Genomic DNA, 18,128 nt, shown 5'->3' on the forward strand with positions numbered 1-18,128 from the left:
GTCTTGAGACTGGAGGGTCCACCGTAGGTGGCACAGTCCACTTCTTTATAAGGGACTCCTCAAATGGGTAGCGTCTAGCAATCCGCTTAGGCACCACAGGGGAGCACTTTGGGTGGTCCCATTCTTTTTTGAGCATGTTGTCAAAATACATGGGAAAGGGAAAAACCTTTGCCGCTCTGGATGGCTTGTGAGTGCCAAACGTAACCTGCTCCTCATTCGCAGTCTCAGCTACGTCCTCCATATTTAGGGTCTCACGAACAGATAAAACCAGTGTGTCCACCAGCGCATTTTCTTGCGCGGTGGCAGAGGTAGAGATGTCATCCTCACTATCAGAGGAGACAGGGCACAAGGTAGTAGACCCGGCAGGGAGACCCACGTCTGCGGTGGCTGAATCTGATTCAGAATCTGACATATCAGATGAGGCAGGGGTAGGCGGAGGGCGTTTTTGATATGGAGCGGTGTCCGCCAGTGAACGAAAGAGAAAAATATATTTTATTTTATTTATTTTATTTTTATACTAGCCAAGTTTATATGGCTGGGCAAATACTAGTTCGTTCTGTTTTCATACAAGGTTTACTTTAAAAAGCAACAGCAGACACCTTTTGGCACTTGCTACCATGCTATATTACTATTGAAACTGTGGCGTAAAATAACAATATGGCAATTATATGGGTTTTTAAAGTATCTGTAGGTTAACTTTAAACTGAATGCTTCTTTAGCAAAGAAAAGAAATCCAATGAGCCAGTTGGTTTAGGGTAATAAAAGTTACCCATCATCTTAAAATATATGGAAATCCTATGCAGATTTTTCCCTGTGGCTGATGATGATCAGAGGAACAACACTCTGGCACCTTGTATAGATGAAGAAGAAATTCCATATAATTAACAAAAACACACTGGGAACATTACTCCAAGCAATAAACGCCTTTCACATTTACTTAATCAAAACCAAATTATTTATCTTACTTTAGGTATTCATTTACTTTGCTGCTAGGTTTTTAGGCCAGTGTTTTTCCCAGCTACATCATCCCACCAATTCACAGTACAAGGTGACACATCGTTCGCTCTCACTTCCAACACTCATATATGAGTCACGGTTGAGTGGGGAAGTTCTTCGGGAAACCACATCAACCGTAACAAAAAAAGGAGCAAACTCATCAATTTCATCTGGCCCAGTTTTTCTTGTTTCCAATTCTGGTTCAGTTTTTCCTTTTTTTACATCTTTATGTACAAAATCCCCAAATCCCCTGCACAATAGAAATCAGGCTAAAAATGTAATCTCCATCACTGTGAGCCAACGAGGCTGTAATTCACAGTGCTGTCATTTTAAAACCATTTCCGTCACTGAGCTTTGTATCTGAACTCCATGGAGATAAAAAGACACAAATGTACACTCAGGGCAGGATGGACAAATACAAATCATCTGAAAAACAAAACAGATCATATATATATATATATATATATATATATATATATATATTTCAAGAGTGTATTTAGCTTTTTCTCTGGAGTTCAGCCTTTTAAAAGAAGTTCAGTAATAGTACAAAAAAAAAATCCTTAGGCTGGCCATACACTATACAATTTTCTTGTTCAACTTTCCTTTAGATTTACCAAAACCATGTAATATAGGGTCAAACCTACAAACTTTCAATTTGTATGCAATCAGGCAGGCCCTTGTACTACATAGTTTAAGGTAAATCTAAAGGAAATTGAATAAGAAAATTGTATAGTGTATGGCCAGCCTTACTCCCCTAGATGGCTGCAGCACTGACCCCAGCTGCAGCTGTCCCTCACTGGCTCTACATCAAGAATTGAGCAATCAAAAATCACTGATTGCTTAGTTCACGGTATTCAGTATTCCTTATTCACGGTCAGTCAGCGGCTCTTCACTCTGCACCCTCCAGTGCTCACTGGAGCGCCGGGGTTTGCAGGGGACAGGATGATTGGTTCAGTCTCCCAGCGGCTCGCTGAGAGGCTGAGCCAGCGGCTGGTCCAGACATCTGGGTTAAACCCAACTAATTTGGGATCTTTACAGAGCCTGGATTCGCTGAGTGTAGAATCCAACAGCATAACCTTAAACAGGTATTTTAAGAGGAATGGCTTTCCGAGCAAAAAAAAGGGGTCAATCCAAGGCCATAAAATTTTCCTGACTTATTAAATTATAAACAGGATATCATTAGATGAATTTTAAGACTTACAAAACAGGCTCCTCTTCTTCATCACATTTAAGATCTTCATCAAAAACAGGCAAATCGACCATAATTCTGTAAATAAATGCAGATGGGTCAGTTATATGTGCTCAAACACCTTGCAAGGACAATGGCAATATTAAAGTGTTCGCTCGCTTTTACAAAAAAAAAAAAAGTTAACACCCAAAACCATCCCTGCCTCCCAGTCCCTGCTGTACTTGCTTGTCAGCAAACCCCTCCAGTCGGTCCAGCAGATGGGGGATTTGAAATCCCCGCTATTTACCATGCAGCACTTATGGAATGAATCAGATCAATTCACCGTGACGACATTGACTAATAAGAATCAATCTGGTCAGTCCTGAAAGCACTGCGTGAAGAAGGGGGATTCCAACAGAGGTTTCAAATCACCGGACCGCTGGGACTGGCTGCAGTAAAGCAACCCCAGAGGCAGGTACAGAGGGGACTGAGGGGGGGGGGGTGTGGTGTTAGTTCATCTTTACATTTTTTTCTGTAAGGGTGAGCGAAGTATTTTTTTTTTTTTTTTTTTAAATCAGAAAAGTGTTTTAACAAAGTTAAACAATTTCCAATGTACAAACAATGCATTTGCGTACATCAATTGATACACTTTATGGTCATCTTAGTGCCCTTAACAATAATCCTATAAACAACTCTAACAATTTTAAAACACGTGTTGTCTAGCCTGTCACTCAACTAATGCAGAGCCTGCCTAGTTCTAGCAGTTTGTGATCTTTAGTGGTTATGGGAGTGCAGGTAGTACCGAGCTTAGGAGTTAAGACTCCTGCTCCAAATTATCGAGTTAAACAGGAATCTGGAAAAGGCGCCTTCCTTGATGCTCTGACTTCTAGTCTACAGAGCCCTAGCCTGGGCCGCTGTTAAAAATCACAGCGCCCCGTACAGCCTACCTGTCCGGTCTCCCCCCCTGAAAATATCAAACCAATATTTTCACATAAAATACACTAAAATCTAAAATTATTATTAGCGGACACACACATAAGTTATAAAATTCCTGATAAATTTAAAAGATAAAATTGCATTGGTTTAATAAATAAAGTTTACTATGCTTCAGCTATGAATGAACACAGCACTAATCACCCACGGTGTTCATTCGGAAAAGAAAGGGGCTGGTAAATTACATATTTACTTCCACCTTCCCCCGCTCTTCATCCAGAACATCCAACCACCCCCCCACCCCTTATCCCCGTGTGCATGCAGCGGCCGGCGGGAGAGGGAAGCCGGTATCGCTGGGGAAGACAGGGAGGATGATCTGTGCTGCGGGGAGTGCAATTACAGAACCAATGTTCTGTGTGTCTCCCCCTGCAGAAGCTGGAAGCAGGCTGGAGGAAGAAACTGACTTTCGGCTGCTGCAGGGGGAGACACAGAGGTCATCAGTAATTCCAGTAATTGCACCCCCGCAGCACTGATCATCCTCCCTATCCTGCCCACATCTGATTCCCCCTACTGCCTGGGCCCTGTACAGGAGGAATAGTGGTACCCCCCTTATCAGCGGCCCTGCCCATGGCAGTCCTCAAGCTCAGGGCAGGAGAAGGCAGAAGAAATAGGTAAGATTTGCAAACTTGTTTGTTATCATCAATGTAAAAGAGCTGATGTTAGCAGTAGTTTTCTTGCTCACTGAAAGAAACAGCTACAGTAGGTCTCCTCAGTTTTAGGTAAAAAGTAAATAAATGCTGATACACTGTAGCTAGCTGTAGCCCTCAGAGCAACTAATTACAAGGGTTGATTTACTAAAACTCAGAGTGCAAAATCTGGTGCAGCTGTGCATCGTAGCCAATCAGCTTTTAACTTCAACTTGTTCTGTTAAGCTTTGACAAAAAAAAAAAGAAAACCAGGAAGCTGACTGGTTTCTATGCAGAGCTGCACCAGATTTAGTGCTCTTCAGTTTTAGTAAATCAACCCCACAGTGTATCTTATTTATTTTATTTCAGGTACTTATATAGCGCCGTCAATTTACGCAGCGCTTTACATGTACATTGTACATTCACATCAGTCCCTGCTGTTAAGGAGCTTACAATCTAAGGTCCCTAACTTATATTCATACATACACACACTAATGCAAATTTAGACAGGATCCAATTAACTTAACATGTATTTGGAGTGTAAGAGGAAACTCATGCAGCACAGGGAGAACATGCAAACTCTAGGCAGGTAGTGGCGTGGTTGGTATTCGAACCAGGAACCCTTTTGCTGCTAGGCGAAAGTGCTAACCACTACACCACTGTGCTGCCCTGTACATATTGTAGGGGACAAAGTCAGGCCACTCAGGACAAAGTGCCAGTGTCTGCATAAACACCCACCTCCCCAAGATCACTTTATATTAACAGCCCCAGCACGCCTCCCTCTGTGTTAATTGCAGCAAATAACTGGTGCCCTTAAGGCATAAGGTGCATGTGACTTCTTCCCATAATGCAGTCAAGCCTAATGGCCAATGGGCATGCCTTGAGAACTGTCACATGACAGACAGGGTGACCTCCCCACTCCCCAAGGTATGACAACAAGTGACACCAAGCTGCAACTGAGAAAGGAGAAGTAGGGGAGCAGTAGACATATGAATTTGAAGTGGTAAACATGTAGGCTGTACATAGACACGGTCACTTTGAAAGGGCAAAAGGACAGGGTCTCTAAAGTTTTATCAACCCTTGTTCTAAATATTAAAGAAAAAAGGCTACCACAACAAGCTCTTGGTTCTTTCAGAAGGAAAGGACAGCAATAGAAGTGCCTATGGTTCTCTTTTAATCCAGGATTGGAGCGAGACCATAAACGGCAAGCACACAGAAGGAGATACCACGTTTGCCACTCCTGTTTGCAATACAGCTATACAGCTGCTAGCAGTCAAATCTGATGCATATACTTGAAAAAAATACTTTTATACCAAGCATTAAAACTAAATTTTTATTTCACAACAAACATTCATCACAACTTCACTGAAAAAGCAAAGAATCCATCTTCAAAATGTCTGAAGAAGGAGATCCCAGGGATGGTGCTGCATTAACAAGTATAGAGTGTTCCCCCATAAATAGAGACTAATGTCAGGTAAATTTATGTCTTTGAAGTGGAGATCTTCCCACAGGGATCTCCAGTAACATCTGTTGCCAGTTTCCTACATCTGTTGACAATTTCCATATTTCTTCCAACAATCATCCCGCTCTGTCAGGATGGCGAGCATTTGATCTGTTCCCGGAAATGCTTTTACGTAAACATTCCACCCAAAATTAATGAAGTAATATTTTTTATCCATTTTAAAATAGGTTATATAGCAGCCACCCTAAAAAAGATGGGTCATAGACACGTGCCCTTACAGGCTCACCTGATACCTTGTGTTTGCACAGTACTGTAGGTACAATCAGAGGACAATTTCAAGTGGACCTTTTAGAAGCAACTCCGAAAAGCTGAGCCTCCACTAGATCGTTCTTTTCATTCAATAAAGTTTACTCCAAGTGTACAATGCATTCCACTTGACACCCCCTACTAGACCCAGCTTCTCCTCCTTTGAGACCTTTTACACCAAAAGAAGCTTTATCATCCTCAACAGTTAAGCCCCTTTCAGGGTGAATGCATCAGAGTAGGAGAAGGGTGCAAAGAGTGGTGCCATACAGAGTACATTGTACAAGTTGAATAAAATGTACTGAAAATTTGAGCTAAAATGTTTGGGCAAAAGATGGATCCAGTATGGTCAATGCCCCAATGTGGCTAGTGGTGAGGCCACAGTGGTGTCTGTCATCTAAAATTGTTTCGGAGAACCTATGAGCAACTCTAAAAGTCTGCATGAAAAAGTTTCTGACATGTCACAATATACTGCAAAAGCAAACTTTTTTCAAAAAGCTCCATATTTTATCACAAAGAGCTCTACTTGATCTCTAGTCAAGTGACTTTGCTGAGATGATGTCATCAGTCTGCTGCAGGCAGAAGAAAGCATTTCCTTGTTTTCCTCTCCCCCAGTTATCTGACTGCAGCACAGTAACTTTGTAGAAAGTCATAAAAGGCGAGAAGTTGAAGCAGTGGTTAAGTACTTAGCATTCACTTAATAATATCTGGGTCTAGATCCACTTTACAGGCCGAATCCACACAAAATGAAATGTGAGATTATGGTGGTTGCTGGGGAATGACTCCCTAAGTTGTTCACATCTATCTCTCAGGATCTGCAGTTATGAGGGTGCTATTCTGGAGTTCCTTGGTTTACCTCCTGCTGTGATGACTCTGGGTCAAGTAATTAATTTTACTTCTGCTTAACGCTCCCAGTGGTAAATTAAGGGAACCACTAGAAGGAAACTGGAATTTTTGTAAGAACTTACCGTAAAATCCTTTTCTCTGAAGTTCATCGAGAAGACGCAGCTCCATCTAATCAGAGACTATAGGGTTATGCTCCTCTTATCCTATAGGCCAGTGAAGGCGAACCTTGGCACCCCAGATGTTTTGGCACTACATTTCCCATGATGCTCATGCACTCTGTGGTGTAGCCGAGCATCATGGGAAATGTAGTTCCAAAACATCTGGGGAGCCAAGGTTCGCCATCACTGCTATAGGCACTAGGCAGGAAAAAAGCTTAACCACACCGATGGAAGCTGTCCCTGCAGGCATAGCCCCACACACCCGGCTATCAAAGAGTTTAGTTGCAAGCAGTTTGTAGAATAGAAAAACTCCATTCACTCAGAAATAGAGGGACGGGTGCTGCACCTGTCGAACTTCAGATAAAAGGATTGAACGGTAAGTTCTTACAAAAATCCAGTTTTCTCTATCGTTCATCGGCAGACGCAGCTACATTTAGTCAGAGACTATAGGGATGTACCAAAGCAGTATATTCATGAGGGGTGGGAAGACAACGCAAAACGGAAATGTAACTCCCCAAAGGCTAAACACAGCCAACCAAGTAACAAGGAGCTCAACCAGGAACAACTGGAGCTCACCCTGAAAACACAATACACCCTCAAAGAGAAACAAAAAAATAAATAAAACAGTTCTCTTTAAACAGCAGCCTGCAAAACCTTGCGGCCAAAGGAGGCATCCGAAGATGCCAACACATCTACTTTGTAGAATTTTGTAAATGTATGCACAGATGACCAAGTTGCCCCCTTGCAGACTTGCAGCGCCGACGCCTGATGGCGAAAAGCCCAAGAGGCACTAAGCACTCTTGTAGAATGCGCCTTCACCAAGAAAGGAGGAACCTGACCCTTTATTGAATAAGCCTGAACTATTGTCTGCCTGATCCATCTGGATATGGTCGCCGCAGACGCAGCCAGCCAATCACTTACGAGATTCTTCGTTAAGGAAAAAAAGAGCGTCTGATTTTCTAAAAGACTCAGTGGTCTCCAGATAGACCCTGATAGCCCGAACCACATCCAAAGAGTGCAACGCAAATTCCTTAGAACGTGAGCGGAAGTGATAGCCACCAAGAAGGCAACCTTCTGGGACAACAAAAGCATAAAATTCTCCCGAATGTTCTCAAAAGGAGGCTTTTGAAGAACAGATACCAGATTTAGGTCCCTCGGAGGTAGTGGGGACCTTCTCGGAGGAGCCATATGGCACACTCCCCGTATAAAGGTAGTGGGGACCTTCTCGGAGGAGCCATATGGCACACTCCCTGTATAAAGGTACGAATCAAAGCATGTGTAGCTAACGGGCGTTGGAAATATATAGCCAAAGCTGACACTTGGCCTTTGATAGTGCCCAAAGCCAACCGCTGTTCAACTCCTTTCTGCAGAAAGGTCAAGACCCTAGCTATCAAAAACAAGCAAGGGTGCACCTTCAGTGACTCACACCATGAAATATATGATTTCCACGTACAATGATAGATCTTCCTAGAAGTCAACTTCCTAGCCTTCAACAGCGTAGGAATCACAGAATCAGAAAGACCTCTAATCTCTCAGCACCTGGCTTTCAACAGCCATGCCGTTAAAGCCAGCGACGGTAAAGCAGGATGGAAGATTGGAGCTTGAGACAACAGATCTTCCCTGAGAGGAAGTCTCCAAGGAGCATCGGCAACCAACCTTACTAGGTTTGCATACCAAGACTGGTGAGGCCAGTCCGGAACCACAAGAATGGCTGGAATCCCTTCCACCTCTATCCTGCGCAGAAGCCTCGGCAGGAGTTTCAAGGGAGGAATGCATAAATTAGCCGATACTGACCCCAAGGAGCCACAGAGCGTCAGTGGCGTCGGCCAGAGAATCTCGAGACCTGGCTACAAATCTCTGAACCTTCTTGTTGAGGCGAGAAGCAAACAGATCTACCACGGGAGTCCCCCACCGAACACACATGGGATGAAACCCCTCCGGGTGCAGAGACCACTCCCCTTGATCCAACACCTGACGCCTCAGGTAAATCGCTTGCCAAGTCTCCACACCTGGAATGTGTACAGCAGAGAGGGCTGGAATAAATTTTTCCACCCAGGCCAGAATCTCAGCCACCTCTTTGACTGCCAAGATACTCTTGGTGCCCCCTTGGTGATTGATGTAAGCCACAGCCGTGGTATTGTCTAATTGAATCCAAACCGGACAACCTTGCAGACGAGCCGTCCAATGGCTCAGACAAAGTTTTATTGCTCTGAGCTCCAAAACATTTATTGGTAGTTTTGACTCTTCCATCGTCCAGCTACCCTGGGCACAGAGCTTCCCCAGCACCCTGCCCCAGCCCGATCGGTGGTGACCACGGACACCAGCCTTCCAGAACAACGGAAGGACGGACTTGCCCTGGCATAGTGCTGGAGACTGAATCCACCACAACAGAGCAGACCTTTTGTTGTGGCTTAACCAAATCAAAGAGTCCAAAGACTTTGGATCCTTGTTCCATTGGACAAGAATCTCCCTTTGCAAAGGTCTGGTATGGAACTGAGCAAACGGAACCGCCTCAGATATCAGATATCAACCGCCTAAGGTTGATATCATCAGACCCAAGGCCTGCATGCAAACTCGACGAAAAAACAGATTTGTTTGCCAACAACAACCGAATCGCCTCCTGCAACTTTTGCAGCTTGTCCGGGGGAAGAAACACCTTGGTGCCAAGGGGCCCACACAGGACAAGTCACTCCCCTCAAATAAACGCCACGACGGCCGCATTATTATCGCCCCCCCCCCCCCCCAAAGGTAAAAACCTGCCAGGGGTAAGGGAATGCCGAGGGGTACACAGAACCAGTCCTCCGAGATGCCAGGTGAACCGAGGGAGCCCCTAAGGTCCAACTATTCCAGGGAAGGACAAACGTCCACCCCGCCAGGGGTTTTTGGGGGGACAATTTACTCACCATACCATGGTACCAGGTGGTTGCCATTCTGAAACAGATCACCTCCCACCCGGGATGGGGGTGCTGTCAGCCAAGGGGAAGCTACGACTCCGGGCGTTCCAGGCCGTGTGTGTCCCAGCGAGACGGTCCACTCGCAGGCTCGTCCCCATTCGTCTGGGCACTGTCGTGGCGAGGCCTAGTTCTGGACTATAACCTGCTCATGCTCGCTGGCCAGACTGGGAGACCTTAAGGGTCTAGATCAAAGATCCTCAAACCACGGCCCTCCAGCTGTTGCGGAACTACACATCCCATGAGGCATTATAAAACCCTGACATTCACAGCTATGCCTCAGCATGATGGGAATTGTAGTTCCTGAACAACTGGAGGACCATACTTTGAAGACCCCTGATCTAGATTATCCAGTGCGAAACCTCAGCCAGCTTTTGCTTGTATGTCCTCTGGATCTTGGTCCGTCAGGAACGAACTAGTGAAAATAAAAAAATCACAATCACAAACTAACAAACCTCCCTATAATAGCTAAGACCGAAGTCCCAGAAGGAAGCTAGGTCCTATTCCTTAAACTCAGCAAAAACAAACTGATAGCAGGGTGTGTGGGGTTATGCCTGCAGGGACAGCCCCCATAGGTGTGGTTAAGCTTTTTTCCTGCGTAGTGCCTATTCCTGATAGGAGGAGCATAACCCTATAGTCTCAGACTAGATGGAGCTACGTCTGTGGATGAACAATCGAGAAATCTACCAGAATAGCTTTGGCAGCAAGACAGAGGAGAGAACTTAAATGGTTTTCAGGCCAAACAAGTGGTGAATTAAGCGGTTAGTATCCAACTAAAGCAGAACTTGCTTTTAGAACCCTTTCCCTGCAGTCTTTTAGTTGTTTCAATTACATCACCAGTGCTTCTTCTGGCAATGGGGTAAAGGGAATTCTTCCAGGACTGAGCAGTTCTCATGTAATTGTCACACAGTCTTGGAGTAAGACCAGTTTCGTTTTGCTCAAAGAGCACTGCCGACACTGACCGAGGAGTAAGTCGGGTACAGTGCTGGAGCATGGAGAAGGTAAGTGAAGATGAGCAATATTTATTTATTTTATGGGAAAGGGAAGACTAATTCTGGAAATTGAAATGAAAAATGAAAAAAACTCTCATGGAGTTCTTCTTTAAAATTTTGAGTATCAATGTTAGCTCATATTTCTTTAGATCTACACTGAAGTCAAAGCCTAACTGTAGCTAAAACTAAAAACAGAACAATAAGCACAAGGGACATAACTGACAGTTTGGCATGTCTCTTGTTCGAATTCTTCTGTTTTAATAGAAATCTTCAGGACAGATGAAGATTTCAAATAAAAGCAGAAGAATTAGGACAATGGACCCAACATACGAAGTTTTGTTTCTTGTGCTGATAGCTCTATTTTTAGCATTTGCCAAACAGACTTTAATGTAGAACTATAGGCAAAACTTTTTTCCCCCAATTTGGATAAAGCAGGGGAGGGTTATAACCCCTGTCAGATTTTTTCACCATCCGTGTCCCTTTGCAGAGTTGTCCCTTCACTTCACTTCCTGTCCCAAAGCTAAAACAGGAAATTAGTGGAAATCCCTGCAAATTAAGGGAATTTATTGGGGACCCCCAGGTCACCAGAACTAGCGTCCCCATTGATCGCTTTTAAATCTATTACTTTTCTGGGGACAACTCAAAATTTGGGATTTTCTTTTACTTTTAATGAAAATATTAAACTGGACAAATAGAGAGGGTGAACCTCCTTAAGAAGGGCATAGACAGCAACAAGAATGGATAAATGTTCTTTTTCACTTCCCCTCTATCCAAAACTTAAAAAAAAAAAGTTTTGCCTTTGGTTATACTTTAAGTCTATGTACACTCAATTTACATGAAAGTGATTCTAAAGGTTGTTTTTTTTTCCTAAATAACAAACATGTTCTAGCTACCTGCTCTGTGTAATGGTTTTGCACACAGCAGCCCTGATCCGCCTCTCCTCAAGCCCCCCACCAGTGCTCCTGGCTCCTCCCCCCTACATCAGTGCCCCCAACAGGAAGCCGCTTGCTATGGGGGCAATGGTGCGTGCTTGCTCCTGAGCCCCACTCTATGCACCCATAAGACACAGAGCCACTGCTCAGACCCCTGCTCGCTCCTCACTAGCTGTCATTGACAGGATTGGGAGCCAATGACTCTCACTGCTGTACCCCAGCCAATGAGAAGAGAGAGACCCGGGTCAGCCAAGGCTCCCATGCACAACGCTGGATCGAGGGGGCTCAAGTGAGTATAAGGGAGGGGCTGTGAGGGGAGCAGCAAACTGCAGGCTTTTTTTACCTTTGTGCATAGAATGCAGGAAGGTAAAAAAAAAATCCTTCAGCCTTTACAGCCACTTTATTACCTTCATTTTGATTCCAATGTGCACAAATTTCAGTACAGTTGAAATTCCTTTACATGGTGTTAGAAAATACATGATATGGTCAAATGTTGGTGGAGAGCCGACCATCACATCTATTGGAGTTTGATGGTTAACACATTCCAAAGCCGTAGGCATAAATACCGAGCTTGTCCCTTCTAGATTCTGGAGTGCGCCCATTCAGCCAAAAGAAAATCAACCCAAATGGGTCTATTTTAAAGGAGGAACTTCACTCTCTCAATCAACATTGATTATTTTTAATAATTATTAAATAGATAGTAAAGTATATCATGTTAACTTGCTGTAATCTTTTATACATTTCTTCAGTTACTTCCTAATGTTGTCACACATCCTAGTTCAGGAGGAGAGGAGTGGTTTTCTAAGCTAAGCACACCCTCCTGAGCTAGGGGCAGATGGACTCCAGGAAGTTTTTGCTACATGAATAATCTGCCCTTAGTTGATAGCCACAGCCAAAAATGCTAGGGGGCATTTTTCAAAGTGATATCTCAACAAACGAAAGCATAGAGACACGGATTAAATGGGTGAGTTTGCTGTGATTATTATAATTAAATAGCTTTGTGGTTTGTAGTGTTCAGATGCAGTGCATTCCATTTAAAGCGATACCCTTTATTGGCTAGATTATTAGAAATGCAAACTTTTGGGACCTGTTGGGCACTTTTTTCAGGCAATATACTATATATTCTGTTTTTGTTTACTGAAATTGTATATAGCCTGAAGATAGGTCCTGAAAGATTGCATCAATAATACCTTATTGTGGCCAATAAGGGGTATCACTTAAACTCCAAACTGTCTACAGAACTTTATTTAAAGACTGTAATTACTGAAGATGGACTTTGAAGCTGAACACTAGGCAGATATAAAAACAAATGAATGCAGCTCTGTAATAATACATCATGAAAGAGATTATTTTTATAAAAATAAACTTTTTATACTTACCTCCTCTGTGCAATAGTTTTGCACAGAGCAGTCACGATTCTCCTTTTTGGGTCCCCCGCAGGTGGTCCTGGCTCCTCCCCCACGCTGAGTGCCGCCAAAAGCAAGCTTCTTGCTACGGGGGCACTCAAGCAGGCTCGCTCCCGAGCATCACTCCTATGAATATACATGGTCTATTTACACACAGAGCGTGGCTTTGTCCCGTCCTCGGCTGTTTCCTCACTGGCTGGGACCAAGTGGCGCCTGCTGCTTTTTGAGTCAATGAGGAGAGAACCGGAAGAGCCACTGCTCTCATGCACATCGCTGGATTGAAATGGGGCTCATAAGTATAGGGGGGCTGGGGGGGACGCTTCACCCAGTTTTTTTTTTTACCTTAATGCATTATTGTAAAATACCTTATGCCTTTATAACCACTCTATATATATATATATTTTTTTTTTTTTAATGTAAGTTGTATAAGTACCTGAATATGACCTGGTATCAGACTCTTGCTGTTACTGCACAGCAAACCTGGAGCGCAAGAATAGAAGCAGTACAAGGAGCAAATCAGTTCATGTGCTGACACATGCTGATAGAAGGAGAGAGTAAAGTGACAGAGAGAGGAGCCCATCACTGTGCTGCATGTCCTCTATCTAGTCACAGGCTGGGGGTGGGCCTGCGATGACCTGGGCTCAAAGGAAGTGGACTAAATGATAACAGCCATCAGTTAAGGTAATCTAGTGACAAAAGAAGTATCGCAGGTTGGGGTGGGGGGAGAGAAGCTCTGAATTCATGATCAATACTGCAGAAAAAGTTGGTTCTAAATTTTTTTTTTTACAATAATGCATTCTCTGCATTAAGGTAAACAAAACTCCTCACTATTTGTTACTGCCCCCCCCCCCTTCAAATCCCTAAACACTTACCTGTCTCCTCTCACAATTCAGCGGTGTCCCATCCACAGCCCCACAGTCCCCTTGTCCTGGTCTCACAGGAAACACTGGCAGCAGTGGGAGTCATAGGCAGAGCCAGGGAAAGAGGTGAGCATGAAGAGGCTGCCCTGGGCGCAATGGTTTATCGCAGGGATGTGGGCATCCTGACCATAACCCTAAGGAAAGGGGGGGGAGCAGTTTGGCATCTTTGCCCTGGGAGTTGGATGGCCTTGTCCCGGTGTCGTGTCGAGGAATGCCCTCCGTCGGATAATGCCCGGGTCGGACTGCGCATGCTCCGTAAGTGACGTCACCCTGTCAGAACAGCTGATCGGCTGGGGTTGGCGCATGCGCAGTCCGTCGGGGGCACAATCCGACGAGAGACAGAGCGGGGAAGAATCTAATGTCAGATTCTGACTCGCTCTGTAGCGCGTGCGCAGTCCGTTGGGGGCATTTCTCGACGAGAGACAGAGCGGGGAAGAATCTAATGTCAGATTCTAACTCGCTCTGTACGATGATTACACATATGAACATTCTAACTCGCTATATGTAACTAATATATATATTATATATATATATTATATATATAGTTATATATAGTTATATATATATATATATATATATATATATATATATATATATATATATATATATATATATATATATATATATATATATATATATATATATATATATATATATATATATATATATATATATATATATATATATATATACTATATATAGTATATTATATTATATATATATATTATAGTAGTATAGTATATTATATAGTATATTATAGTATATATATATATATATATATATATATATATATATATATAGTATAGTATATATATATATATATATATATAGTTACTATATATATATAGCTATATATAACTCATTAAAGGGGCACCCTGAAATACTATGATCAGTACTCATATAGTATATTATAGTATATATATATAGTAACTCATATGGCACACATTAAAGGGGCACTCTGAAATACTACGATCAGTACTCATATGGGACACATTAAAGGGGCACTCTGATATACTAAAGGGGCACGCCGACTGCAATAATAAAAGGGCACTCTGGAATACTAAAGGGGCACCCTGAAATACTACGATCAGTACTCATATGGGACACATTAAAGGGGGCACTCTGAAATACTACGATCAGTACTCATATGGGACACATTAAAGGGGCACTCTGAAATACTAAAGGGGCACGCCGACTGCAATAATAAAAGGGCACTCTGACCGTGGGTCATAAAGGAGCTATGTGACTGGGACACATAACGGGGCACTCTGATAGGGACACTGATGTAAAGGAGGACTCTAACGGGAACACTGGATGTAAAGGGGGACTCTGACGGGGACACTGATGTAAAGGGGAACTCTGACGGGGACACTGATGTAAAGGGGGACTCTGACTGGGACACTGATGTAAAGGGGGACTCTGATAGGGAAGCACTAGATGTAAAGGAGCACTCTAATGGGGACACGGATGTAAAGGAGGACTCTGACAGGGACACACTGGATGTAAAGGAGGACTCTGACAGGGACACACTGGATGTAAAGGAGGACTCTGACAGAGGCACCGACACAGGCCAAATTACGGCGGGGGGACATGAACTGCATGACGGCGGGGACACAGGATGGATGACGGCAGGGACAGGGGCTGAATGACGGCGGGGAAAGAGGCTGAATGACAGGGGGATACAGGCTGCATGATGAGGGACACACTGATGAGGCACAAATGAGGCGGCACTCATTGGCATGATTTAGACACAGATGGGCATGAGACACAGGTGGGCATAAATAGGGCAGAGATGGGCATGGATGAGGCAAAGATGGGCATGGATGAGGTAGGGGCGGTGCCCATCGGTGTGTACAGCGTGCGAAGAGAGAGCTAAACCAGACATGCAGCGTTCTGTTGACAAATGATCGCTCTGTCATTGGATGGAGGGATCACATGGTAAATGGCCCCTGTCGTTGGCCCTTTAACACAATCCGTGGGAAGCGCGATTCGGATGTCTCTGTACGCCCTCCCAGAATAGGCCGACCACGCTGTAGCCATCATTGGGCTATGCCCTGGTCGACAAGTACTTAATCCCCATAGTCTTAGCTATCCGATATTACCCGTAAAGCGGGGCTTTGCATTACTTATGTTCTGCAATATTTGGCCAAACTCGATCACAATGCCAGTCTCTGTGAAAATTAGGCATTGCCCCCAAAAAATGTGTGTGGCTACTGGAGGTCCTCTAGTATAAGTTTGCCAAGTATGGTGCCCTGAACCCCCGTGGTTTGGGCTCTACATTTATAGAAGCTTGGCCTGCTATGTTAATCTATGGCAGAGTCTTAGTCTGGAAATTTGAGGGGCTACAGCTAGGACCCCAAATGAGTCCGGGGGCCATATTTGGCACAGAGGTAGGGGGGTCCTTCCTTTACCACCCCAAACATTTTGGGGTTCGTTAGCTCAAAATTTCCTGATCAACTTTTTCTAGGGCCCCTTGAGAGTATGTGGCCCCCGGGCCATACGGCACAGCAGGGAGTGCTGGATACCATTGGACTATTCTGCAGTGGTCAGCTAAAGTCTACCCCAATGCAGGTCCCTGTGAAAATAAAGCATTGGCCCCAAACAAATGTATGTGCCAAATTTGGTGCCCCTGAGCACCGTGGTTCGGCTACCACAGGGCCCTACATTTAAGCTAGCCTGGCCCATTATGTTAATCTATGGTTCAGCCGCGATCAGGAATTTGAGGGGCCACAGATCGGGCCCCAAATTAGTCCAGAGGCCCAGAGGTAGGGAAGGTCTTCCTTTAACACCTCTACATTTTTGAGGTCGCTAGCCTGAAGTTTTATGGTCAGCTTTTTAGGGGGCCCCTTGGGAGTGTGTGGCCCTCGGGCACTAATGCGGAGTGGGGATTGGTGAGTACTGCAGGAATCTCTGGACTCTTAGCTATTTAACAATATTTGCAGAGCCTGGCTCTGCAGTTCCTATGTCCTGCGGTGGTTGGGCAAATTCCACCCCCATGAAGGTCCTCATGAAAATTAAGCATTGGCCCCAAAAAAATTTTGTGGCCCCTGGGGGTCCTCTAGTAACCCTATACCAAGTTTGGTGCCCCTGGGCAACATCGTTCCGCTACCGTGGGGCCCTAGATTTAGGCTAGTTTGGCCTAGCCTATGGTAATATATGGCGCAGTAGGGAATTTTGGAGGGGCCACAACGTGGGCCCCAAACATGTTCAGGGAACCTGGACTCTTTCAGGGCCTGGGCTGTGGCCCCCTCAAATTCCCACCCCCATCAGAGTCATGGATTAACATAGCGGGCCAATGTACCATAAATTTAGTGCCCTGTGGTACCCAAATCACGGGGGGATATGGTCACCAAACTTGGTACAGGGATACTAGCTGACCCCCAGAGTCACACACAAATTTTTTTGTGGACGATGCCTAATTTTCACGAGGACTGGCATGGGCGTCAAATTTGCACAAATACTGTAGAACATAGGTACCAGTGAGCCCTGCTCCGCAGGTAACATTGGATAGCTAAGAATATTGGGATTAATATGGTTTCCAGCAGTCCCTTCTCCACGGTACTGCCCCAGGGCCACACACTCCCAAAAGGCCCCTGAAAAAGTTGACCAGAAAATTTCAGGCTAGCTACTCCAACATTTTCAGAGTGGTAAAGGAAGATCTCCCCTACCACTGTGCCAAATATGGTCCCCTGGACTTGTTTGGTGCCCGAGCTGGGGCCCTGCAACTGTGCCCACTCGAAGATTGCCATACTGCACCAAGCTGACCTAAATTATGGGCCTAGTGGTACCTGAACCCTGGTGGCTAGGGGCCTCAAACGTGGCAGGGGCCACATGCTTTTTTCAGGACCTTAATTGTTACAGGGACCTGCATAGGGGTTGATTTGGCTAACCACTATGGAATACAGGAACTGCAGAGCAGCGCTATACAGATACTGCTGAATAGCTAAGAGTCCAGCTAAGAGTCCAGGGATTCCTGCGATATCCAGCACTCCCCGCTGCATGGTACGGGCCGAGGGCCGCAAACTCTCAAGTGGCCCTGGAAATAGTTGACCAGTACATTTTGGGCTAGCGACTCCAAAATGCTTGGTAAAGGGAGCCCTCCCCTACCTCCGTGCAAAATATGGCCCCCCAGACTAATTTGGGGCCCGAGCTATTTCCAGGGCCACTTGAGAGTTTGCGGCCCTCGGCCCGTACCATGCAGCGGGGAGTGCTGGATATTGCAGGAATCCCTGGACTCTTAGCTGGACTCTTAGCTATTCAGCAGTATCTGTATAGCGCTGCTCTGCAGTTCCTGTATTCCATAGTGGTTAGCCAAATCAACCCCTATGCAGGTCCCTGTAACAATTAAGGTCCTGAAAAAAGCATGTGGCCCCTG

The 18,128-nt window shown here is 44.7% G+C and overlaps 1 protein-coding gene across 1 annotated transcript in view; it reads right to left on the reverse strand.

Moving 5' to 3' along the window:
• Positions 1-18,128, reverse strand: part of LTN1 (listerin E3 ubiquitin protein ligase 1) — a 197,260-nt gene that overhangs the window by 49,815 nt on the left and 129,317 nt on the right. The window contains exon 24 of the mRNA XM_082246619.1: positions 2,198-2,263. Within this exon, the coding sequence (XP_082102745.1) occupies positions 2,198-2,263 (66 nt within the window). The remainder of the gene's footprint in view (positions 1-2,197; positions 2,264-18,128) is intronic.

Source organism: Pelophylax lessonae (assembly GCF_965119305.1).
Source record: "Pelophylax lessonae genome assembly, chromosome: 2".
Lineage (NCBI taxonomy): Eukaryota > Metazoa > Chordata > Amphibia > Anura > Ranidae > Pelophylax > Pelophylax lessonae.